Source organism: Haliotis cracherodii, unplaced genomic scaffold, assembly GCF_022045235.1.
Source record: "Haliotis cracherodii isolate W230 unplaced genomic scaffold, xgHalCrac1.p SCAF_25, whole genome shotgun sequence".
In the NCBI taxonomy this organism is placed as follows: domain Eukaryota; kingdom Metazoa; phylum Mollusca; class Gastropoda; order Lepetellida; family Haliotidae; genus Haliotis; species Haliotis cracherodii.
Window position 1 is genome coordinate 2,035,218 of NW_027266281.1, and position 25,927 is coordinate 2,061,144.

General features: G+C 35.8%; 1 protein-coding gene across 1 annotated transcript; it reads left to right on the forward strand.

Moving 5' to 3' along the window:
- The first annotated feature begins 7,379 nt into the window (after positions 1-7,379).
- On the forward strand, positions 7,380-8,353 carry LOC139472903 (putative nuclease HARBI1). Its single transcript, XM_071255364.1, has 3 exons — positions 7,380-7,513; positions 7,721-7,855; positions 8,131-8,353. The coding sequence occupies exons 1-3, from the start codon at positions 7,380-7,382 to the stop codon at positions 8,351-8,353; spliced, it is 492 nt and encodes a 163-aa protein (XP_071111465.1).
- The last annotated feature ends 17,574 nt before the right edge of the window (positions 8,354-25,927 follow it).

Genomic DNA, 25,927 nt, shown 5'->3' on the forward strand with positions numbered 1-25,927 from the left:
ACATGAAATTAAACCAAATATCGGTTACACCTACTTGGGCTGTCAGTCCAGATTTGAAGAGGTCATTATGCGACGATGTCGTATTGGCCATTCAAGATATACACATGAGTATCTTTTAAATGGTGAGGATCCTCCGTTTTGCATCCCTTGTGATGAAAGAATCACAGTCAAGCATGTCCTGCTTGATTGTATTGATTTTTCCATCACAAGGGATAAATATTTCAATGTTAAAACAATTAAGGACCTTTTTAATGATGTTAATTCTCGTTTACTGTTATGTTTTTTAAAAGAAATAGAGCTTTTTCATAAATTTTGATGTGCTAACTGTATTGTTTTAAAAATTGGTAGTGCAATTTAATAACTTAGATTGTTAGTGGCTATACCCTCGAGGGGGGTTGAAGTAGCGTAAAATTATTGTCCCACTAAGAGGGTATGTAAGTCCCATTTCATTCCAGATATTTTTCTGCATACCAGGCTTTTAAACGTAGTATATTCGTTATTTTAATCTAAGGCTTAACTGATACACTGTCGTCAGTGACTGAAGGGATGATATAAATCCTGCCGGGGTCCGTGCAGGAAGCTAAGGTACTGTAAGTCCCCATGGTCCCCAGTATGGTGATCTCCTTTCAGTGGCTGACGATTTCTAGCCCATTTTTATATTGTGATGTTCATTAATGCTTACTGTTTTTATTATTCACAACTAGTTTTAAATCAAGTCTGTGATATTCTAGTTATTCTACTGTCCTTCGTCGACAGGTTTTTATTTCGTATAATTATGTGTATTATTAATGTACTTCTCGTCACGATATGGCTGAAATACTGCCGATGTGACGTTAAATCTTAACTCACTCACTCACTAAGTCGGTAATGTCAGCAAGTCTGTCTATAGCTGAGGTAACGTAGAGGCCATGGACGACAGAATGAAGTCTTTACACTGTGGTGTGTTTGTGTGAAGTTTCATTTTGTAGTTTTTAGTTAAATGTTCATAAGTAAGTTTCAAAACCTTCATGTTGCGGACATTGGACTACGATGCGACCACCCGTTGGACTGAGTAAATGTTTTCCAATTTGATGTTGATTATTCTGTGAGTGATCCTGTTTCATATTTATCTCATTTAAGGAAATATTTAAAAAGTGAATGTAACACACCATATATAAGCTTGTCAACGATCGTCCACTTGAAATGATTGTCGTTTTTCAAGGAATATGAATTGAAAACATTGTTTTGCAAACAGGAAAAAAAACTTTGAAATGTCATCTTTCAAAACAGATCTTTCTTGCTCGTCATGCCGAAACCCAGGTTCCATTCCATACATGGGTACACTGTGCGAGTCCCATTCCTGGAGTCCCTTGCTGGAACATTGTAAAATCATAATCCTCGCCCCATGGTAACCATATTCGAAAAACAGTATAGGCTACTGATTGTCAATTTATGTAGATACAATAATGACACAGTGTGTGTGATTAGAGTGCAGGGTGGTATAGCGTGTGTATCCTGTGAATATATGTTTTGTCTTTTTTCATATATAGTTTTCCTTTACCGAAATATCTTTTTCACTTAGGCCACATATAGCAAATCTCAAGAACATAATATTTGAAAAATGTTTTGTCCTGTGACGTCGAATCCCATACATGGGCACACTGGCTGTGAAACTTATATGAATAGATCGTTAAAAGTTATTTGAAGCCGTGGGGGCGGTCGGGTAGCCTAGTGGTTAAAGCGTTAGCTCGTCACGCCGAAGACCCGTGTTCGATTCCCGACATAGGTACAATGTCCATTTTTGGTGTCCCCCGACATGATATTGCTGGAATATTGCTAAAAGCGGCGTAAAACCATCCTCACTCACAGTTTGAAGCCGTGGCAGAGTTGAAATATTGACAGAAATGCTCTAAGCGGGGTCTAATCTCCGGCTTAATCATTCATTTATTATTATCGGTTAGAGCCTGATGAGATTGCTAAATAACGGTTATGAAATATACAGGACCAGCATGTGACCTGTTGTCAAACCGTTTGCATAGTGTGTGTCTATATGATGCAGATTCAAAGGAACTATTATATAATATTTACAGATGAATCTCTGTTCAGCCAAACCGACAAACTGTGACCACAGAACTGGAAATAAACACACGAATACCACGTTTCACAGTCTAAATGCTGATACAAGTTATGAAACAGTCTCTGTACCTATACCGCTTGTTTAAAGTATATTCGTAGTCATTCTACCCATACACTGTTATCTATCATTCAGTGTAAATTGTTTCTGAATTAAGTGATTCATGAGTTGGTGCAAGTGTGAATAAAGTATTGACTGGTTTTGTCTCTAAGATTAACGCCATACACAGCAATATTTCAGCTATATGATGCGGTCTGAAAGTCATTGAGTGTGGACCAGACAATCCAGCAACGTCCCTCGCCGTCGGGGTACCATGACATGCAATCAATAATGTATAACATTACATAGTAAACATCCATAGACACTTGTAGCATGATGTAAAATAAGTTTGTTTCAAACTCGCTATGCTTACACCGAGGTGACTGTCAGGTTGACGCATTCTAAAGTATCTCAGTGGGTTAACAGATCGTGCTTTCTGACAACACCCAAACGCTCTTTCTTGCACATGTCATGCAACTGTCATTGTGCGTGATATCAACTTGTAAAAGGAAAAGGAACACATTCATTCATTTATTCAAGGTGATTTATCTAGTATAGTACATAAATCTCATTACATGTCACTGTTTCTGGTGGAAAACGGCTACTGTTGTTCGGGTACAGAGAAAAGAATGAAACAGTAAGTTTCATTTTACAGTATGACGTGTTCCAACTAGAGAGTATCAAAAGAGTTGATCAAATAGTAAGACTTACATAGACAAGTTGATGGTGTTTTTCAAGGTGATTTATCAGTAAAAAACATGATCACTTTTGATTCCATGCACATTATGATATAACATTGAACACCTTGAAAATTCGTAATGAATGCAATACAAAATCTTCAGATACTCATGGTGTTTACGGCTACAACCATTTCAGACAATACTCGGCTGGTATACTATTGGTAAACCAAGATATATCCGCCCACTGGCGCGTACCGTTGTGAAGAAAGGAGTAGCGGGTGGTCCGTGACAAGTAGCCGGATATATGCGTGTCCTGTCTCGACGAACAACGAGTTCTAGTGGCGAGTTCCATAGCACATAATAGAACGTGCTGACTCTGAAAATGGGGACAGCAAATTTGCATAGATAACAACAATCTCGTTACAATGAAGGGAATTCATTTGCTGAACAAATGGAATACTTTTTTTTACCCAGGAGAGCAATACTGAGTAGTGTCATGTCATTCATCAAATGATAATGAAGGTTGAGGGGAGGTGAAATGGGGTTTAACGTCGCGTCCAGGATTATTGCACTTATATAGCAACGTGCATGCACGTGTGTGTGTTTGTGTGGCTGCTTGTACTATTCTGGACTGATGCCGATTTATAGTGCTAGCTCACTGAAATACCATGCTGCAAGTTAACATGAATACCCCACTCAGATACCGACTCCGAGCCGACTAGTCCTTGTTTTAGCCCCTTAATGCCGAGCGCCAGACAGGGTAACAACAAGTACCATCTTTTAACGTCGTTTGGTGTGACGCGGTCGGGGATCAAACCCCGGACCTTCCCCTCTCCGGGCGGACGCTCTACCACTAGACCACGGAGGCGGTCTAATGAAGGTTGAGACCTTGAAGTTTGATAGTTGACTCAATGACATACTCCTTCATTAATACCATGTGATTTTTATGGGCTTCAGCATACTGTAAACGTGATATTGCTAACTGGATTTATATTGAGATAACTGGATATTCATAGCACTAGTCTTTACATTCGGTTGCGGTTTCTGTATCAGCTTGTCACACCGACCTCTTTATAGTCTCATAATCAGTACGTGTGTACACGTGAGTGTAGTCAATTTCATCGTCATAGCTTGCACGTACATACTCTCTATCTGTAACAAAAAGGTATTTGCCCATATTCTGTGAACCGCCTCTGTCTCAAACGCGTTTTGTGAGTTGGTTCACCTTATCCTGGATTACCAGAAAGTATTTGATTTAGTTACAGCGTTAACCACTAACCCAAAGATGTCCAATATTTTTATTGTAGTCGAATTGACTTTGTGAACAATAATAATTGACTATTTTCGACAAAGTTACCAATAGAGATGTCTTCGTATCTGTGAGATAGTTCTTATGATCATGTTATTGTGAAGCGTTCTATCGTTTAACAATCTACCCGTGTAACACTGGTTTACTCAAATAGGGGTGTATCAACTGCCAGGGTGAGAGAGAGCTTTATTTCAGTAAAGGGGCCACCAGCCCATTATACAATACATGATATAAAAATTAGACAATGTCAGCGCCAATGAGAAAGTTATTACGCTTTTAAAAGCAAGAAATATAAATGTAGCTAAAGTATTAATTATGCATATGGTTTTAGATGTACAGAGAGTTACAAATTTATCAAAAGTTACATTTGTGTAAAAATAATAAGGTAGAACATTACGTCTAAAACTGTCATAGTATGGACATTGTAAACAAAAATGATAATCAGATTCCACTAAAGGTCTTACACAAAATAGGCATAGTCTCTTAGCTCTAGGTATATTGTACTTCCTTTCATCTCCAATGGCAAAGTTTGACCAGAACATCTAAATTTACTCAAATCAATACGATAGGCACTTACTGGAATACAATCTAGATAATTTTCAAATACATTATATTGCTTAATACAAAAATATAAAGAAAGTTTTGAGTAAGTTTTAAACTGCTAGACCTCTGTTGGTTATCTATATCAATACATCTTATCTTAAAGTTATTAATAAAACCAATATGATTTACTCTTTGACTATCCCAAACATGGCCAAAAGCATAATGTTTTGCTTTTAATGCCCAACAACTTATTCCTTTCTGTCAGATTGTATTGATATGAATAAGCATGATTAAGGATCATGTTAGTTTTTTTAGATACAAGTCGCAGCCAATATTTGACAATACGAACATTTTGATTGACTTTAAGTGAATAACGTCCAAGCCCACCACAAGCAACTATATATTCAAACCTTTTCCTTGGTATATAACGCATATTGCTTGTTTCTTTAACCAATCCTTGGCAACATTTTTAGATACTTTAGCTGCTGCGGCTTTTGTATTGCTGCCATACCTTTTCAATATCCTCGCTGGCTATATGAAATTTTATCCATTATTAATCAATATTGATGTTTCTTTAATAGTTCCATTTAGATTAATATTTATATAAGTGTATATCAATGGACAATTACAAGCAAACAAAAAAAGAACTTGAAAAAGCTCTCGAAGCATTTATGCTCCGGGATAAAATTATCAAATGGCGAGAATTACCACAAGGTGTATATTTTATCACGGATAACAAGCCATCCAAATACGCTTATCAGTTGTTTCTTTCTATGTGAAGACGAGAAAGGTCCCGTAGTAAAATGAACAAAGAACTAAGTAAAACTGTTGAATGTAACTATGTCCAAAATAATGGTATGCTTACGAGTAAGAATAATAATAGAGAATATTTTCATTACAATTTAGCTTCAGGTTTCCTCGATACATATGGATAGTCATCATATAATTCACATAAACTTAAGACCCCCATAGAGGCATTGATAGGGTCCGGGAATGGTTCAGGTGGTGGTGAGCCAGGATCCCCATCATGTATACTACTGCTTCAAATAAAATTGCGTCGCCCAGTGTAGATGATCTGGGTCCTCTTGCACAAAGCGATCTTAGCGCTACAATTATTGTAAATCCTTAAGATCGCGATCTTAGGCTTCGGCTACAATCGTCATCCACTTGCACAAAGCGATTGTAGGCTAAGATCATTGTAAGCTACAATCGAAACTTACAATTGGTCCGGACCAATCTTAAGTCCTTACAATCGTCCAAGATGGCGTCTACGGTGCTATATTGCGAAGAATATGACAGTTTTATTAGGAGAGAACGGGTTTTTAGAGATAGAACCATGCAACTCGAAATTCTAAGTGACGACGAGCTGTATGCGCGATACAGAATGCCTCGTTCGTCCTTGTTCCAGTTATTGGACAAAGTCCGACCATTAATAGAACACCCCACAAAACGTTCGTATGCCCTAACGCCAGAGACACAGTTTCTTGTTACACTGCGTTTTTTAAGTAAGGGTGGTTTCTTGCTCGAGATGGGTGATCTGCACGGTGTGCACCAGTCCAGTGTGTCGAGGGCATTTCACAGAACTGTATCTGCCCTGAGCACCGTGTTGGAGAACGTCCAATTCCCAGAACCTGCGTCCTTTCCTACCGTTATGTGTGGCTTCCACAAGATCGCGGAGATGCCGCGGGTAATAGGTGCCATTGATGGTACCCTTATACCCATAAAAAGACCTAGCGGGGATGACGAATCGGCATTCGTGTGCAGGAAGGGGTTTCATGCCATCAACGTACAAGCCGTTTGTGATGCGAATCTTCGGTAAGAACACATTTTCATTCAAATAAAACAAAAAGCATCATTATAGTAGTCCACGCACATGCTAACAGATACTAACATAATGCGTGGCAATAAAAGTTGACATTTTCCTTCGTTTTACCACGAAACACAGCTGATCAGTGTTTACATTAGCATCGGCCAATCAGAGGACAGGGGCCTTCAATGGGTCGCCACAAGAGGCACGATTGAGGATAGATAATATTTCAGTTTATCGTGTTTTTGATAAATATATTAACGAATGTCCTTGCTTATCACTTTGACATGACCATATTCAATCCTTTTGAAAAGAATAAATAATCGCATCTTGTTTGCACCAATGTAACTATAAGGCTATTTCTATATCTCACAATAAATCATAGGAACACACTAATTATTTGAAGCGCCTGTAAAATGAACAATATATAATTTATGTTAGAGAAAACAAAATTATCACATTGGGTGTATTTCACGAAGTTGTTTTTATTTAGTGCTATAATATATGAAAATGTGAACATTATGAAAGTATAGGTTAAATACAACAACAGAGGGGGCATCATAAAATGAAAATTATTTCCATCACAGACAATTACATCTTCGAGTGATATATATTTATATACAGCCTTTGTATATTGTTCCATGTCATTTAATTCTATAGTTTTATGAGATAAATAACTTTTTTTCTGGTACCAAGTGAGTAAAACAAATGCCTATTTTTAAACATTGAATATGAAATAAAGATTTCTGTGAGTACTATGTAAGTTATAACTGGCATAACTGATAAAGGAAGGAAGGGGGTGGTGGTTCAAATATACCCAGGATTATTACTTAAATCCTCTTATCTTAATAATACTGTTTTTCATTACACTAATTTTAATTCTCAAACATGTCATTCAGGTTCACCAATGTTGTTGCAAGGTGGCCTGGAGGAAGCCATGACTCTATGATACTGGCCAACAGCCTTTTGGGACAGACATTTGAGTCCTCTCCTCCAAATGGATGGCTTTTAGGAGATTCTGGGTAATAATTCCTTTTTTCATCATTTTAAAGATAAAAACAAATCACAAAATTAATAAGTGACTCACTTACCTAGCAGAACACATTCACCATTAATTTCAAGCTTACACATCTCAAACAAGCAACTTCAATCACAAGTAACTTTTAAGTTTTAAACATGTATTATTAACCAAAATATCAATGTAGTGTACGTTTTTCATCTTCATATAGATATGCATGCAGGCCCTGGCTCCTAACACCAGTAGGTGATGCTAATACAAGGCCACAACAAAGGTATAACGGTGCCCACATGAAGACCAGAAACACCATTGAAAGGGCATTTGGTGTTTTGAAATCAAGATTCAGGTAAGTGAATAAAAATTTACAGTTTTTAGTGGAATTATATCATTCAGCTCTCATATATCATATATGGAAAAACAACTATTTAAAACCTCCTATTATGTCTACAATGACTTGACTTGACTAGATTTATTCAATTTTTGAAGAGGAAGAGATTCATTGAATTACTTTATATGACACTTTAAATTTTGCTGATTTGTTTGGCCTTGAAATGTCGTAATTCCAACTTCTAAATTATGTAGATACCATTGTATTAATTTCCAAATATGAATTACTTTCAGATGCCTACACAAATCATCCGGGTGCCTTCAATTTACCCCCCAAAAATGTGCACAAATTATTATGGTAGCATTTAAGCTACATAATTTCTGTGTAGAATCTCGGCTGGCCAATCCACCTGCTCTGGAGGAAGAAACTGTCCCAGAAATGAATTACACTTATCAGGGACCTCTGAATGATGGCCACAGGATGAGGAAGGAGTTAATCCAGAACAAATTAGCATAAATGTCATAATCACACATTTCCAAATGTACATCATAAAGTAGTCTTGTTACAGTACTTGAATATGATGTATTTGATTCTTATAGATGATAAAGACAACTCTGTTAAAAAAAAGATGACAGGAAATGTTGCACCATAATATCAACATTTATTGTTTATGTAGTGATGAGGTGCTGTATTGTCTATTTACATTTATATATTCACACACACACACACACACACACACACACACACACACACACACACACACACACACACGAGTGAAATAACAAGAAGAGATGACATCATTATATTTTGTATATTTTGAAGTAATGTAGGCCATCAGCCCAAATTCACAGCATTCAATTGGTCACACTGTGCTCAGGAAAAATGAGATGTACAGAACAAATTTAAGAAATAGTATGGTAATATCCTAAGATTATTGGCATGATAAATGAACATAGCAAGAAATATATTTGTGTTTCAGAATTTTGTCACAATGAAAAATGCCTGTTCAAAAGCACATTTACATCTCAAAACATTCTGAAATAAACAAGTCTTTTTTAAAAAATTTGAGCTCCCCATACATATTCAAAAAGAGAGCGTTATACCAGTAACAAAGACTTCAACTTCGAAGACCAGTTAATCTTACCATGGCGTGCACTTGGATTTAACATACCGTATTGTAACTTTTCTAGGGTATCTAATATCTGGCTTTATTAACAATTGAAACCAGTATATAGTTACAGGTTTAACTGCTAATATGCATTAAATAACATCATGAAAAGATATATTGATTTTATTGTTACATAATAAATGTATCTAATCTGAAATCTAAGTGAACTTAATTATGGGTGACAATGTGAAAGGGGAACTTAGGGATTTGTTTTTCATCAAAATAAACATCTCCTCATCAATGGCCAATCTCTTTTCTTCAACAGCCTGTCGCCTCTCTTCAATGGCCAGTCTCTTCCTCTCAATGTCCAACATCTCGTGCAGCACCTGTAGTTTCTCTCTCTCAAGATCCACAACGGTTTGGAACTTTGGAGATTTTACTATTTAATACAAGAAATTAAGAATCCATTTAAGTAATTGTTGTTATAATACAGACAATGCAATTAAAAGTTGCTGATATATCTCACTACTGTAATAAAATACTACATTAAAATTGTTCATAGAGAATCATTACATAAATACAATTGTGAAAATGGAAATGTTAAACAAACATAATATCGGTTTACGGTACCTGCGGCTATTCTCTTAACTGCTGTCTTCTGTATGACTCCTATAAAATGAAGAAACATCAGTACTTTTATGGACAGAAGCATAAACATTGATCAGCAAGAAATGAGTACTGTTCAGAAAATATATATTGTCCTCAACAAATAAGAAAAAACAATTCGGTATGTTACAATACTGAACAAAATGAAATGTACAATGTAAGTATAATATGCTGATTTTAAAAAAAAATCACCTGTGGGTGAAGCTACCACTGATTGAGAGCTTTCTATCTGAATAGGGTCCTGACAGTCAGGGACATCAAAGGTGCCAGGGACATCTACAAGAAAATAAAACTTTAAACATGTTATTCACAACAAGAAATTGGGCAACAATTAATGATTTACATAAGATGTTAATTGGGTTATTTTGATGTGAGTATCCAGTTGTTTCAATGAAACAGTTAAAATATATTTGAACTTACCGCCACACAAACCACTCTCAAGGCCACCAGGAATACCATCAATCTGGCAGGTAGGTATCAAGCATATAACCTAAAAATATAAATTGATGTAATATTGCAATCAGCAGGGATTAATTTTTATCTGAAATAAATGAATATTTTCCAATCATAAAATCATTGCACAAGGCTATTTTCTTAATTTTTGAATGGATGTAGGAAGCTTTAAAAACATATTAATATCAACCAGCATTTTACTGGCCTTGACATATTTGCACTATTGTTATCATGTTATTCTTTGATCAAACCTAAAAATTCATTACCATGCTTTTATAGTGTATATAAAAAATATGGACATATACCTTATTTTCCAAATTGGAAAGTGGGTTTGGAGCAGGGCCTCCTCCTGTTTTGCTCAGCTCCCTCTTTCTTGTTTGTTCCTTCTTCCTTATTTGACATCTGTATTATCACCAATCTTGTCAATATTAGGTTTTTAATACATACATATGCACATACTTAAAAACACCTTTTTGTTCATGTTTAAAAAAATTATTTTGGGTGCTTAACAAAGATATTTACTGCCTTACATGTACTCAAATCAGGCAGTTATTTCTGATGTTTATTTACAACTGGTGTCTGAATAAAATGTCAAATGTATGAGCTCATAGGTGATTTTTGTGTATTTTGTGTGACAGAAATATATCACATTACTTCAATATGGAAAGTGACATTATTGCATTTTTCTTTGTAAAATGACTTAATTCTAATTTATAGAATTATAATAGTTTTATTATATCAAGACATGTTCTGTACCGGACTCTGCACTTAATAGTGAATCTTCGCACAATTGTTGCCACACCATTACTCTTGAAACACATATATAGTTAATCACGACAATACGGGTATACCAGCAAATTACATTGTATACGCAGTGTCAATATATTAATACATCATAATCAATGTTTAATTGTAACTTACTTGAGTTCGTTCCATTTCTTTCTAACATCGGATCCATTCCGTTTGCTCGAGCCGACGGCACTGACCCTGAACATAAAATTAAACATGGTAGTGTAACGAAGTGGCAAGTGTTACGGGGTCTTCTATTAAAAATATCCAATTTCATGAAAACAGAGACCATATAATATTATTATATGGTCTCTGATGAAAACTACTGCACAAAGACCTGTAGAAATATGACCCAGCTGTTTCGTGTTATACATAAATGTTTCAGTTTCCATTAGTATATATACGGTATTTCAAATTGGTACAATGTTCTTACTTCTCGGCGATGATTTCCCATAGGTCCGTCTTTCGCTTATTCGTCACAATCGGGGAAAATGGGGCGAACAAGACATCGTGGTTGGCTGATACTTCGTCGGTGAGCACAGTAAGCTCTTGCTCGGAGAAATTGCTTCTTCGGCATCTCTTGTCTGATGACATTATGACTGACACTGACAGGTTTACAATATAGAACAATGTATCGTCTGCCGCTGCAAGGGAGATAACTCTATACCGTAGCGAATGACGCGTGACAGGTTTTTTTACCTCCACCGCTGAAGAGTTCGATCTTAGTTAAGATCGCGATCTTAAATCCAAGCCGTCTTACAATCGCGCTAAGATCGGTTTGTGCAAGTGGAATAGGACAATTGTAGGGTGATTGTAAAGTTGATTGTAGCCGCCTAAGATCGATTGTAACTAAGATTGTTCTGTGCAAGTGGGCCCAGGCCATTTTAATTGAACAGCCATGATCCCGGCGGTGCGAGTGGCCGGTGGTCCAAGATTCAAAGGGCCGCACTGTTTGACTTTTTTATATTTTCTTACAGTTGTCCCGCGTACGAACTACAATGCGCCTGAAATACCAAAAGTTGCAGGAATTCTAAAATAAAGATTTTGAGCCTTGGTGCTGTCAGGTTTGTACACGCAACAGAAGGAACATGTTGTTGATGCATATGCATAGAAACGTCAATGCCCATATTTGGGCATATATTATTTGAGCTTTCGCTCTGTCAGATACCAGAGAAAGTCCACTCGTTTCGTAAAAATGTGTGTGGGTGAGTGAGTATGGTTTTACGCCGCACTATTCCAGCAATATCACGGCGGAGGACCCAGAAATGGGCTTCACACATTGCACCCATGTCGGGAATCGAACCCGGGTCTTCGGCGTGACGAGCGAACGCTTTAACCACAAGGCTACCGCCCCCGTAAAAATGGTATCTAACGAGAATGAGTGTAGTATTTTCTATCAACACCATAGAATAGTACATCAACATTTATAAATAAGTTCTTTTTCGATTAAAAAACATAATATTGAATAAGAAGTTATGTTACTAAAAGGTCCTTGACTGTTTTACTCTGAAACATGTTTCCCTTGTGATTGAGGAAAAATCAACACTGTCAAGCAGGACATGCTTCAAGTTGACTGTAATTCTGTCAAAATGGACACAGAACGGAGGATCCTCTCCTTTCAGTAAATATCCATGTGTATATCTGCTGCCGCCAATACATCGTCGCATTATGACCTCTTCAAACCTGGACTGACAACCGAAGGAGGTGCAGTCGATAGTTGGCTTAAGTTCAAGGAAAGTTTTGACACCTACTTGGCAGCCTAATTTCTTTAGCGTGATATCACGGCTGTACGATCTAATCACGGGTATATAATCAATGGAAGGGATTGGAAGTGTCACAGATTGTGTTACCAATGATTCCAACCTGACTGGGTAACTAACAAAAGAGAGGAAGTCATATGTAATGACGATTGTATGATAAATACTGCAACAAACTTACCTAAACAGTTTTGTACCTTTGTATACATATATGTACTCCAACTGTTCGGACATATATATATAACCAGCTATATTCGTATTGAAAAATGATATATATCGAGCTGTATAATATATATTATATTATGTACATATATTTTTTATATAATTTTTCGGTACGAATATAGTTCGAGGTACTTTTGTCATGCAGTGCATGTTTGACACACACAGTTATTATATATGTGAACAGTAATCCTTATACAACTATTGATATGTAAAGGGACCTTGAATAGTAAACTTTGATAAATAAATCTTCACTTAATCCGTTACTTGTTGGGGACATGTCAAGTCAGTTGAATGTTTGCTTTTATGTGCTCACCAGTGCAAAATGCTTTTCTTTCTGGTTATTATCCATATTATTCAATATTTTTTTATGTATTCCCTTGAGATGTAAATATACCCAAATAATATTATGTTGAATCGCCGTAAAATATCCAGCTTAGGCCATGTAAAAAAATTCCTTGTTTGTCATCACCGCCTGACACTACATTTTTCTTTATGTTTTACCCCCCTATTCACATATTTTATTCACAGATCAAAATGAGAATTGTATTTGGGACAAGTTCTTGCAACTTAGTAAACCCCTCTCCGCATGAAATATGTACAAATATACTGTTACAAAATAAATAAATTTGCTTCAGTCAGTAAACTTCAGACGTAACACATTTACAGATCAATATATTTGTGTAAGTTTGTTACGTTATAATTATTCCATTGTGTATATTACTACCTACTTTACCAATTGAAATATGATTCCATTAGGTTAAATATGAACAATTATGATGGAAATCGTCAATAGGATATATAACAATTAAGTACAAAACAAACAGAGTATTTCTCAAATAAATAAGAACACTAAGTTCAATCTAGTAATTAATCCTTTTCTGGACAAACATAGAAATCAAATTCCAATGCGTTTATATATACATATAATTATATAACAATGTACAATAACGACCTCAATCCTCCCCCACATCCATACTTTAATGACGATAGTACGATAAACCCTGTACCAACCCTGACATGGATAGGTTCTAGTCATTTAACGCCTTTGACACTAAACTTAAAAGGTTTTTAGAATTTACGTAAAAAGTAATTACATTTTACAACACACCACAAATGGGCTTCACACATTGTAGCCAAGTGTGGAATCGAACCCAGGTCTTCGGCGTGACGAGCGAACGCTTAACAACTAGTCGACGCCAGCGCCCCTTTGATGTTGCTGTAACATTAGTTTACATATACGTATATTTACATTGGAAGGATGGCGGAATTAGAATGGTGCGAGTTGGAGTAACGTTAATGCTGAGTCGGGAACCTGGATAAGCTACCGTGATAATTGCTATCATTATCAAAAGAACAGTCTAATGTACTGAAAATCAGTGTCTAGCTGTGACGTTTATAAGTTTTGGCAACTTTAGAGATATAAATTTCGAAACAATTTATCGAGGGCACTAGGCTTAACCAAGCGGGATCAGTAGTCATATCTGTGCTTGTAGACCTTTGCGGCGTGAAACCTTTTCCACAAATTAAAATTGTTGGATTTGACGGGATATGCTTGAATCGTTACTTTGTTTCGTTTTGTTGCTTTGTGTACATCTGTCTGCACTACTTAACGTAATGACAGGACAGGCCGCCTGTCAACAACGTCTCACCGTGTCCGTGACGTCTCATAGACTAGGGTTAGAGTAGCTTCCCTTTGACAAAGGACAGTTACTCTAGCGGACAGACCGATGGATTGCCGAGAAAGAATAGTGAACGATTAGGTTTTTTTGCGTAAACGAGCATCGCCACTGTATAAGAAACAGGTTTCAGTTGGAACTATATTGGCTACTGTCACTGTCCGACTGACACATCACTTACCCTGTGACGTAATAAATATTAATGCGCGCATTCCAGGAAAACTCGCAATGTTTAGGCAATGTTTGTGAGAGAGGGAAAGCGATTTTCAAGCACCGAATTAAAGAATGACATAAAATGATAAAGAGGTTATCACGCTTGTGTGTTTGGGGATGGTCAATATCCTGTATCAGGAATAAATACTATGTTTTTAACTCGCCAATGCTCGCTAAATACAATGTTTATTCCTAATGCAGGATATTAACCATTCCCAAACACACTTGCGTGATAACCTATATTTCTTCTTCAACCACACTGACTTTAGCTCTATAAAATGATTTGCTATTCCATGTATCCTATGACAATTAATATTTTAGAACTATATGATAAAGTTCATGTCACGAAAAATCAATTTTCATTTAAATAAACAATAATACCTGATGATTCAATGCCGCCAGGACTCCGTACCACAGAACAAATGATTATATACTCAACAACAAAAGTTCCTGTGACACCAATATTTTAGTGTATTTTTCAAACAAGTAAAGTCTGGTTTTCAATATTGTAGTAAATGTATGGAATCAATTAATAGGTTAAACGGTCCTGTTTGTGTGTATTAGACGTAACATTCGAAGATTAATAAAGTCAATTTTAAGGCTGTACAGGCTATGGAACCGAAAGATAATATGTCAAGAACGCATCTGTTGTGTATAAGAGGATGTCTATGCCAGAACGTTTGATCGAGAGGGCGAAACATTAAAGTAGATACACAGATTTGGGGCACTGATTAAGTAACGCCAACTATGATGTTTGAAATCAGTTACTGACATGAGAGATTAGGTTAATAAATACACCAAACTCCGCTTTCATAAGAGAACTGGTGAGTCAATATGCAAGAATTACACGCATTCACACACGGAAGCAAAGTATAGTTGATATGGTACAGTTTAAATTGATCTGAACAGATTTATGGCAACAGTAAGCAAATTAACACGTCATTTAAAAATGCTTTGTTGCACGTTAATGTTTTTGTTTTCACTTAGACATAATATATCATAACAGAGTAAAAGAAGGTTTGGGATTCCTCTTGAAAGTACAAAAATAACAACTGTTGTTTACCAAACAGAGCTTTTTGTGATAAAAAAACATTGACTATTTATTTCTTCTCTCATTTTCCAATATAGTTCACGTCACATCTATCACGGATTTGATGCCATCTACAGGTTCAGCCATTTCCAATTTCGTCCAATAGTCATTGGAAACTATTTCCCTTCTCCCTTAAAGCGGCACTGATCTAAAGCAATTCCCCGGGACTGTTTGCTGCCTTTGTTATTGTCTTTTTCCAATAAAAGTACCCGGATGATATAACAGAAACCTAGACTAGTTAGCGACCCGTGCTGCGCGATTCGTAAGCACATTTGTCACTTTTATTGATAGTATAAGGGCGTATTGTCAGATTGATCAACAAAATGAAATATATTTTTGGAAATAATGAGGAAATGTAGGTATTTTTGTGGGTAGCATCGGTAATGGTCACGAAATTTTGATAAGTCACATTCTTTACACTATTTTGACTTGCAACACAAAGTAAATATTTCTCTTTAGCGTTGCTTATTTTATTGTGTTTATATTTTGACAGTCAAAATGTGTAAACTTTTCACTTAGGAATGTTCAGTTATTTTACAAATTGACTGAAATATATGTCCATCTGTGTTATTATGACAATGAATTCAAAACATTTTTGTGTACCAAATAATGTATTTTATCAACTAAAAAATCTAAATGGTATAGTATCTACAACCTTCGTCTCCGTGATTGTTCATAGTTCGTGCAGAAAGCTACAGTATCGTAGCATTTACACATATAGTCATATTCAGATGATGTCTCAGCATATATGTAAGGGCAAACTTTTTCCCTTTATTTAATTAGGGTTCCTCCTGGCTCTGAATGTGGGGTACAGGCTGTAGGGATACATATGTATCTTGTTATCATTGAATTTTAATGCAGTTTGAATATTATCATTTACTATCGTACTTACGTCATGTTTTACATGAGACGTTTCATATTTATCATGAATTAAATTTATTTCCTGTAAGCTCAACACAATTGACAAATACTCTAAAACATATGACTAGTAAACTATTAATGTACATTGAAAAAATAGGTATTGTAAATGCCAAAATGATGATCAAAGATGAAGTAGACAATATATTGACAGTAGCGCTGGGAATTTATTCAACAAGCCCGTAAAAACATCCACTGCTTTAGCACAATGTTTACCTCTCCTGGCGGCCATTGTGCAACGGCCATCGTTTACAGGTTTCTTTCTGTGGTACGGTAATTAGTAGAACCCTCTCCCCAAAGTGTATCCTCCATGATATAACCTACTCTCATAAATTAGATAATGTCCTTTCCCAGTGTCACGGCAATGGAGATGAGACAAAGTGACCCAACCATCATAAAGTAATTAGGATCCAATAAAAACAATGCTCCACCCAACCTCATAAACATGATCACTGGAAGTCGTACTACAGACGTTTAATGTCAAATCACAAAAAACACCACTTATTAAGAAAATATGTTAATAGAGAAATAGTAGACGCTGATTTAGAACATACGTTAACAGAGAGGTAAGTAGACGCTGATTGAGAACATACGTTAACAGTGAAGTAAGTAGACACTGATTTAGAACATACGTTAACAGAGAGGTAGGTGGACGATGATTGAGAACATACAGCAACCGAGAGATAGTAGACGCTGATTGAGAAAATACGTTAACAGAGAGATAGTAGACGCTGATTGAGAACATACGTTAACAGAGAGGTAAGTAGACGCCGATTGAGAACATACTTCAACAGACACGTAAGAATTTTTAAAAAAAAGAACACCAATAAACATGGATTTTAGTAAACTAATCTGTGGCGCTAAATTCATCTGTGGCACTCACGAGTCCACCAACTTAGGCTACCCCACCGTTCCCAAGGTCTTTATGAGACGCTGTTCTATTAAAAATAATACAAATTCACCACGTTGTCTTCCTCACAGAGCCCATCGATCAGAACACCATCAGCAGCAACAAGTTGGCCAAGCAACTATTGGACTTTATGACCAGGGTACCTACCTGCGATAAATTTCGTAATTATACATTAATGTCAGAATATTGTATGTAGTAGTTATTGATAATGTATTGTCTGCATATCTTAAAACATTTCTGAATTTTGTAATGCCAATCCTCTTATATTCTTGTAATCCTCAGCAAGCAGCCTGTAATGATACACCTACAATAGCTTGAAGCACACGAAAAAAATGACACACGCTTGTTTAATGTTTTCGAGAATTTAGTTTTCGTAACGCTATTATTTCACTTTGAGTGTGAAGAGCAATTTCTCATATTCATTTGTGATGTGGTTACATCCTGATTGATGTATTTCCTGGTTTAAATACACAACATATTAACAGGCGTAATAGAGGGTCCATGTACTCAATATTTCTGCAAATGCTATAGTAATTCTAATACATTTACATCCCAAACGGTAGGTCATAATGGTATTTTGGACCTGTCCTGGGTGAACAATACCTTCCAAATGGCGTGCTGGTTTTTCTTGGGGGAATTAGTCAGCAAAGAGCCGGAATCTCAGGAGACTAATTACAATTTTATTTACAAGAACAATTAACAATGAGCAAGTTACAGTTATCTTAGAAAAATAACTGAGGGTGCCACAGAGAGTCGGTACAACACTCTGGGCTGTTGGAGAGAGGTCTGCTTTGTAAGAGAGTCAAACCCCTTCTCTGCCCTAAATTACTTATTTCTTTTGAAGATTTAACGTGCGCTTTCCGACTGATGCGTATTTCGCACACGGGCCCGGCCAGGCCATTTAATGTGTTTCCGAAAGGGGCGAAGGTGGTCTGTGCAACCCAAGAGGGGGCTTTAGGGGTTGCTTATATATAATTTGGGAATTTTGAGATTTGGAATAGATGCCGATGGGGTTGGGGAGGAGAACTAAGGGAGCTGGGTATGGTGGATGTTTGTTTGTTTATGTGATTTTGATTTGGTAGGTTATTATGTTTTTAGATGCGTTTTATTAGTTCCGTTTTGAATACGCCTAAGGCCTTGAAGTTTTCTAGTTTATTTTGTGGGTTTAGTATTGCTTCTAGAGTGAGAGCCTTGTTTAGATTGAGGGTGGTTTGTAATGCGGTTCGATGTGTGAGGTAGTGTGTGCAGTGGATGAGTGCGTGTTCTGGGGTTTCTAGTTGTTTGCAGTGTGGGCAGTTACCTGTAGTGTGTTTTTTTATTTTTTTTAGGTGGTTATTTAGGTTGGTGTGTCCTATTAGGAGTTTAGTGATTACTCTGTCGATTTTTTTTGATGGATGGAGAATTTTTGGTTTGGTTAGTGGTTTGCTGAGCACTTTTTGTATTTGGCTATTTGAGTTTAGATATAGGTTATGCCATTTTTTGTGATTATTTGCTTGTTTACACTTTTAATTTCTGATTTTGAGATGGGTAAGTTTAAGCTTATTTCTGGGATTTTGAGGGATAGTTTAGCTGCTTTATCGGCGTTTTCATTACCGTATATTCCTACGTGGGCGGGTATCCACAAGAAGGTTATTTGTTTGCCTGCCTTAGTTAGGTCGTTGGAGCTTTTAAGTATTTGATTTATTAATTTAGGTCGGTTTTTGGTATTTTTGTTTTGGAGGGCTTGCAGTCCACTTAGGGAGTCGGTAAGTATTAGGATTTTTTGGTGGTTTTTGGATTCTTGATTGTGGAGGGCTGAGGCCATGCCCCTTAGTTCTGCCGTGATTATTGATTGGTTATTTGGGAGTCGGAAGGAATGTGTGGTTTTAGTTGGTTGTGTGATATGGACTCCGAAACCCGTGTGTTTGGAGGTCGGATCTGAGGATCCGTCTGTGTAAATGTGACACCAATTTGGCCAATTTTTGTGTATGTATGCTAGTGTGGTAGTTTTAGCTATGTTTGGGTCGGTTTGTTTATTTATTTGGCTAGCTAGTGTTATGTCTATTTTGGATATTTTAAGTTTAGGGGTGAAGATATTTGATTGTTTGCAGTTTTGTTTAAGATTTTTAATTTGGTGTTCATTTGGGTAGTTTGTTATTCTTTGGGATATTGGGGTAAGTAAGGGGTGTTTACGAGCTAGAGCTTGGTTTTTAGGGCTGATGTTTTGGTTTATTAAGTTTTGGATGAGAGGGTTTGATTGGGACGCGGCGTAGACTTAGTGGCATTTCTCCTGTTAAGGCCTGAAGTGAGGTGTAGGAGGTGCCATGTTCGGTGCGTGTAATGAGTTTGAGAGCCTGATATTGTATTGAGTCAAGTTTTTTAGATAGAGAGTTGTTTAGGGTGTTATATATGGCGCAGCCGTAGTCTAGTTTTGATCTAATTAGGGATATGTAGAGAGAGAGGAGAGTATCTTTGGAGGCTCCCCAGTTAGAGCCAGTTAGGCATCTTAGGGTGTTTAGGTCTTTACTGCATTTAGTTGTTAGGTTTTGGATGTGAGCATCCCAGGTGAGATGTTCATCGAAAAAAAGTCCTAAGAATTTGGTTTGTTTTTGAAATTTGTTTGTTTGATTGTTTAGCTGGAGGATTGGGGAGGCGGGTTTCATGTTTTTATGTTTGAATACTATTCCTGTTGTTTTTTCTGAGTTAAGGTAGAAGCCCCATTTGTCAGCCCATTGTTGTATTTCATTAAGAGATTTTTGGAGTTGATTTTTGGCCATTTTCATGCTTTTAGTGCGGATCCAGATGGCTCCATCATCCGCGAATTTCGATGTGTTTACTTTAGGGGATAGGCCCTCGAATAGATCGTTTATCATTATATTGAAGAGGTAGGGGCTGAGGATACTGCCATGTGGAGTGCCATTTTCTAGGGGACATTGGTCCGATAGAGTTTGGTCTATACCCACGGTTATTTTACGATTGTTTAGGAAGTCCTGGATGTAGTTTATTATCTGACCTTTGTGTCCTATTTGTTTTAGTTTTTGTATTAGCCCATCGTGCCATACCATGTCGAAAGCTTTAGAGAAGTCTAAGAAGATGCCTGTGGTATATTGTTTATTTAGTTGTCCTGTCTTAATATCTTGTTCTAGTCGGGCGAGGTTATCTAGGGTTGAGCGGCCAGGAGTGAAACCGCTTTGATCTGGGTTTATGATGTTATTTTGGGTTAAGTAATGTTGTAATTTTTTTTTAGCCATTGATTCCATTACTTTACATAAGTTTGAAGTTAGGGATATTGGTCTATATGAGTTAGCTTGATTGGCTGGTTTATTAGGTTTAGGGATTGGTATGACTAGGGCCTGTTTCCAGGGAGTAGGAACCTGTCCGTTTAGGTAGATGAGATTGTATAGTTTGAGTAGTGCCTGGAGTAGTTTTAGGGGGAGTTTTTTATTATTTGGTAAGAGGTTAGGTCTAATCCTGGGGCTGTGCCCTTTTTCCTGTTTTGGATTACTTAGAGGAGCTCCTCCATTGTGTAGGGTTGATTTATTTCTAGATTGTTATTGTTTGGTTCTTTTGTGGGTTTGTTTTCTGTTTTAAGTTTATCTTGGAATTTTTGGCTGAAGTTGCTGTTACTGCTAACGGCCCAAAAGTGGTTGGCGAGATTATTTGCTTTTTGGGCGGGGTTGGTTGAATTGTTAATGTTAGTTTTTTTTTATGTCGTTTTAAGCCTCTAATGGCGTGGATTTTGCGCCAGACCGTTCTGGCATCTGTACGGTTATTTATACCTTCGCAGATTTTTTTCCAGTCTCTACTTTTGGCTATTTGGACTAGTTTTTGAACCTGGTGGTTTAGTTCGTGGGCTATGTTTAAATATTTGTAGTCGCGTTTTGCTTTATTGAAGGCTGATTTACGTTTTCGTCTAGTCTGTTCTATTTCCTCATTCCACCATGGTACCGTCGGTTTGCCTGTCTTAGATGTTTTGAAGGGGATGGAGGTTTTGGCTGCGTTTATTATATAGTCTGTTAGGTTTTTACAATAGGTTTCTGGATCATTATTTTCTATTTCGTTTAAGTTAGCTTCGTTGCAGATATCTTGGAATTGGTCCCAGTTAGCTTTATCGTAATGGAATTTTGGTTCTTGGTTTTCTGTTTGGATTGGTACGTTTGTATTTCCTATGGTTATGTTTTTGTTTGTTTTTTTTGACATTTTTTATTCCTTTCGAAGAGTTGTACATCAGGTTCAGAGGTTACACAGTAGGTTTAGTCAATTGTAGTGATAATATGTTAGATAGATGTACATTTGTTGTGATATAAATATAGCATGCATAATTGAAACACGCACACGCACACGCACACGCACACACACACACACACACACATGATATGCCTCAAGTAGAGCATGAAAAGTTGTGTCGATAGTCAGATATAACTAAAACAATTATGGTAGTATTGCTATTTGAGGCATAGCTGATCTATAGCCTTATTGTACAGGGCATGATTATTATATTAATTTGTGTAGGATTTTTCCCCATTTTCGTTCAAATTGTAATAGACCATTGTTTTTGGTGGCAATGAATTTTTCAATCATCGCTGTCTCTTTTAGTATTTTTCTAAAATTATCAAAAATTGGTTTCTCACCCTTTATACTTGATATATATATATATATATATCTTTTACTGGATATTATAATATGATTAAGTAAAAGTTTATTTTTGTCGAATCCAAAAATAACTGAGTATTTGGTAAGTGAGATCCTAGTATTTGTGTCAAGGTTTAAAAAGGTTTCCAGTTTGCTCCAAAAGTGTTTAACATATTCACATTCCCAATATACATGCATAAGGTTTTCGCCATTTAAGTCACAAAAGGAGCAAATATCATTATCAACTAGTTTCATTCTTAATAATTCATTTTTGGTGTAAATTATTCTGTGGATAAACTTAGTATCTTTAGTACATTTTCTGAAATTTGAATAAACTTCTTTCCATTGAATTTCATTATTAAAAAGAGATTGCCATTTTCCATTTACTAAGGGTGGTTTTGTTATTGTAATTAGTCTATCATAAAAGTACCTAGATCCTTGAACGGGTATAAATATATCCCTCAATTGTGGACTAAAATTTAAGTCATATATTGGTATTTTAATATAATGGTTGACAGTGTCTCTCCATTCTTTAGGTATACTAAGTTTAACCTTATTATAATCTAATATTGTACCCTGTATATCATAACGTACTTTTAATATTTCAAATGGCAAAAATCCATTCTCATTACAAAGTCCTTAATTGTCACTATACCCTTTTTAAACCAATTTTTAATTATATAGTTTTCATTTTTAAATTGGTGATTTAGCCATAGGGGCTGAGATAGAATTTCGGAGATCCTTTCTGAATTTGTTGTAAATTTTCTGCCGTAATTTCCCCAAACATTTAAAACATCTCTCCAAAAAGGGTTTTTCACACATAAATATTTATCAGCATTGACTCCTAAATTTATCATATCAGTGAAAGAAAAAACTGAGGGATTATCACATGTACTCTTTTTTAAATACTTTCTTAAAGTAGATAATTTTAGTGATTCTATAAATATTTTAATGTCCACCATTCTAAGCCCACCATCAGCATAATTTTTTTTCAGATTTTGCCTTTTAATTTTATCTGGTTTATTATTCCATAAAAAAACTAAACAAAATTTTATTTAAATTTGTAATAAAATCTTCTGGGGGGTTTGGCATTGCCCTAAAAATATGGACAAGAGTTGAGAGAGCCAATGACTTGATAACAGTAATTTTACCTATAAGAGTCAAGTTTCTTCTTCTCCAATTTGCCAATAACCTATTTATTGTTTCAAGTCTTTTTCGGGTATTGATAACCCATAGATCTTGCAAATGGGGGTTGAGAATAATTCCCAACACTTCAAAATTGCCTACATGCCAGTCTAACTTTAAGTCTTCACAAATATTTGTTGAGCTCCCTGCTTTCGACCCCATCCATATGGCTTTTGTTTTATCAATATTTATTTTAAGTCCAGACATTTTAAAGAAACAATCAAGTATATTTATTGCTGCATACAGGCTGTCAGCCTCTCCGTTTAAGAATAATTGTGTGTCGTCTGCATACTGACCTAATTTGTACTCTTTCTCATTCAATACAATTCCTATAATGTTTTTATTGTCTCTTATCATACAGCCCAAGATTTCCACAGCAAAAAGAAAAAGATATGGTGATATTGGGTTTCCTTGTCTGCAACCTCTTTCATTAATAAAGAAAGAAGACATATGACCGTTTTGTATTACACAAGAGGATGCATTATTAGTTAGTAGGTGTATCCATTTTATCATATAAGGCCCAAAACCATACTTTTCTAATGCCCTGGAAATAAACTGTCTTGATATTGTGTCAAACGCTTTCTCAAAATCAATCAGCAGCAACATTCCTGGTCTATTTAGTCTTTTACATTCAAACATAATGTCATACAAAAGTCTTGTGTTTTCGCTAATACATCTTCCAGGAATAAAGCCAGTTTGATTATCATGAATTGGGTGATCTAAAGTTGTTTTCATTCTATTTGCAATACATGTACTAATTATTTTATAAAGTGCATTCAGCAATGATATTGGACGCCAGTTTTTTAGAAATCTTCTGTCTTTGTTTCCCTTGGGTATACACGTAATGACTCCCCTTTTCATTGTATATGTCATTTCCTTATTTTCAAAAGTTTCGTTTATGTATCTAAAAACCCATATTTTTAAGTCTTTCCAAAAAAACTTAAAGAATTCTATTGGAAAGCCATCTACTCCTGGGCTTTTGTTATTTTTCATTTGTTTTACTGCCTTTGATATTTCATCTAAAGTGATTTTTTCTTCTAAATTAACCCTTAAGTCTTCATTTAGACTAGGTGTTTTTACATTTTTGTAGTGTCTCAGCATTTTCACTATCATTTTCTATTGGTAATGAGTAAAGCTTCTCATAAAATTTTCTTTGTTCTTTTATTATTAAGTCCCCGTCAGTAATTTCTTCCCCTTTATTATCAATCAAAGTGTTTATGAGTTTACTTGTATAATTTCTAGATTCCAAAGTACAAAAGTAGCTTGTTGGTTTTTCACCTTCATCATACCATTTTATCCTATTTCTAATATTTATTCCTCTTGTTACTTCTTCATTAATTTTTTCTAATTCTATTTTATATTTGGATAGTTCAGCCAATTTGTTTTCACTAATCTGTTGAAAGTTATTCCTAATGTCTTCCTCTACTTCTTCTATTTTATCTTCCAGTTCCTTAGTCTGGTTTTGCCTGGTTTTTTTAACATATGTTGCAAATGATATGGTTTTACCTCTAATTTTCATTAATAAAGTTTCCAGAAATAAACAGTCACCAATGGTTAATTCTAAGTTTTTATCCTCATGACCAATCTTACCTCCTGGCTCTTTACAAGAATATTCTGTTATAGTTTCTTCCATAATTTCCTTCACCATTTTAACATAATCTACATTACACAATAATGAGGTATTAAGCTTCTAATAACCTCGTCCTTTTTCCTGACTTAAACTGTTTGAGAATTCGAGAGTTATTACTGAATGGTCAGATTTATAGCCTGGTAATATTGAACTCTTTAAAGTCATATCATAAATATCTTGAGAGATCATGAAAAAATCAAGCCTTGCCTGCTGTCTCGGATTTCTTTTCCACCAAGTGTATTTTCTTAAGTCCTGATTCATATCCCTCCAGACATCTATAAGGTTATATTGTTCTACTTTTTCCAATACTGTCTCTCTAGCTTTTGGGTTATTAATGTTTTTATAATTTTCTAAATCAAAAGCTGGATTCAGAACAAGGTTCCAGTCACCGCAAATTACTAGCGATTCATTTTCAAAATTATCAATATCCGTAAATAGTTTTAGATAAAAGCCTGGATCATCTTTATTTGGGCCATATAAGTTAACCATGGTCAACTTAATGCCTTCAATAGTGATATCTGTAAGTATATAGTTACCATTACTATCTGTTTTAGTTCTATGAATTTTTATTTCTAAGTTATTATTGAAAAGTATAGCTACCCCTCTGGCGTTGGACCTAAATGGTGCAATAATACATTGTAGCCCCCATTCATTTCTCATTAAATTTTCATCTTTTTCAGAAATATGAATGTCCTGTAGACAAATGATTGAGACATTTTTCTTTCGCCAGATATTCATGACTTCCTTTCGCTTATTTTTTTCTGCTAAGCCTCTACAATTTACAGATACAATTTTAATTTTATTTATTTTAGCCATTATGAAAGGGAAAGATTTGACAACTTTTAAACCGTGTAAACATGAT

What these genes read in the sequence shown, in the direction of transcription:
- LOC139472903 (XM_071255364.1), top strand. Translation starts at nt 7,380, where the DNA reads ATGTCATTCAGGTTCACCAATGTTGTTGCAAGGTGGCCTGGAGGAAGC. An exon ending in TGGCTTTTAGGAGATTCTGG is followed by an intron (nt 7,514 to 7,720) that starts GTAATAATTCCT and finishes ATCTTCATATAG; the next exon opens with ATATGCATGCAGGCCCTGGC. An exon ending in GTTTTGAAATCAAGATTCAG is followed by an intron (nt 7,856 to 8,130) that starts GTAAGTGAATAA and finishes AATTACTTTCAG; the next exon opens with ATGCCTACACAAATCATCCG.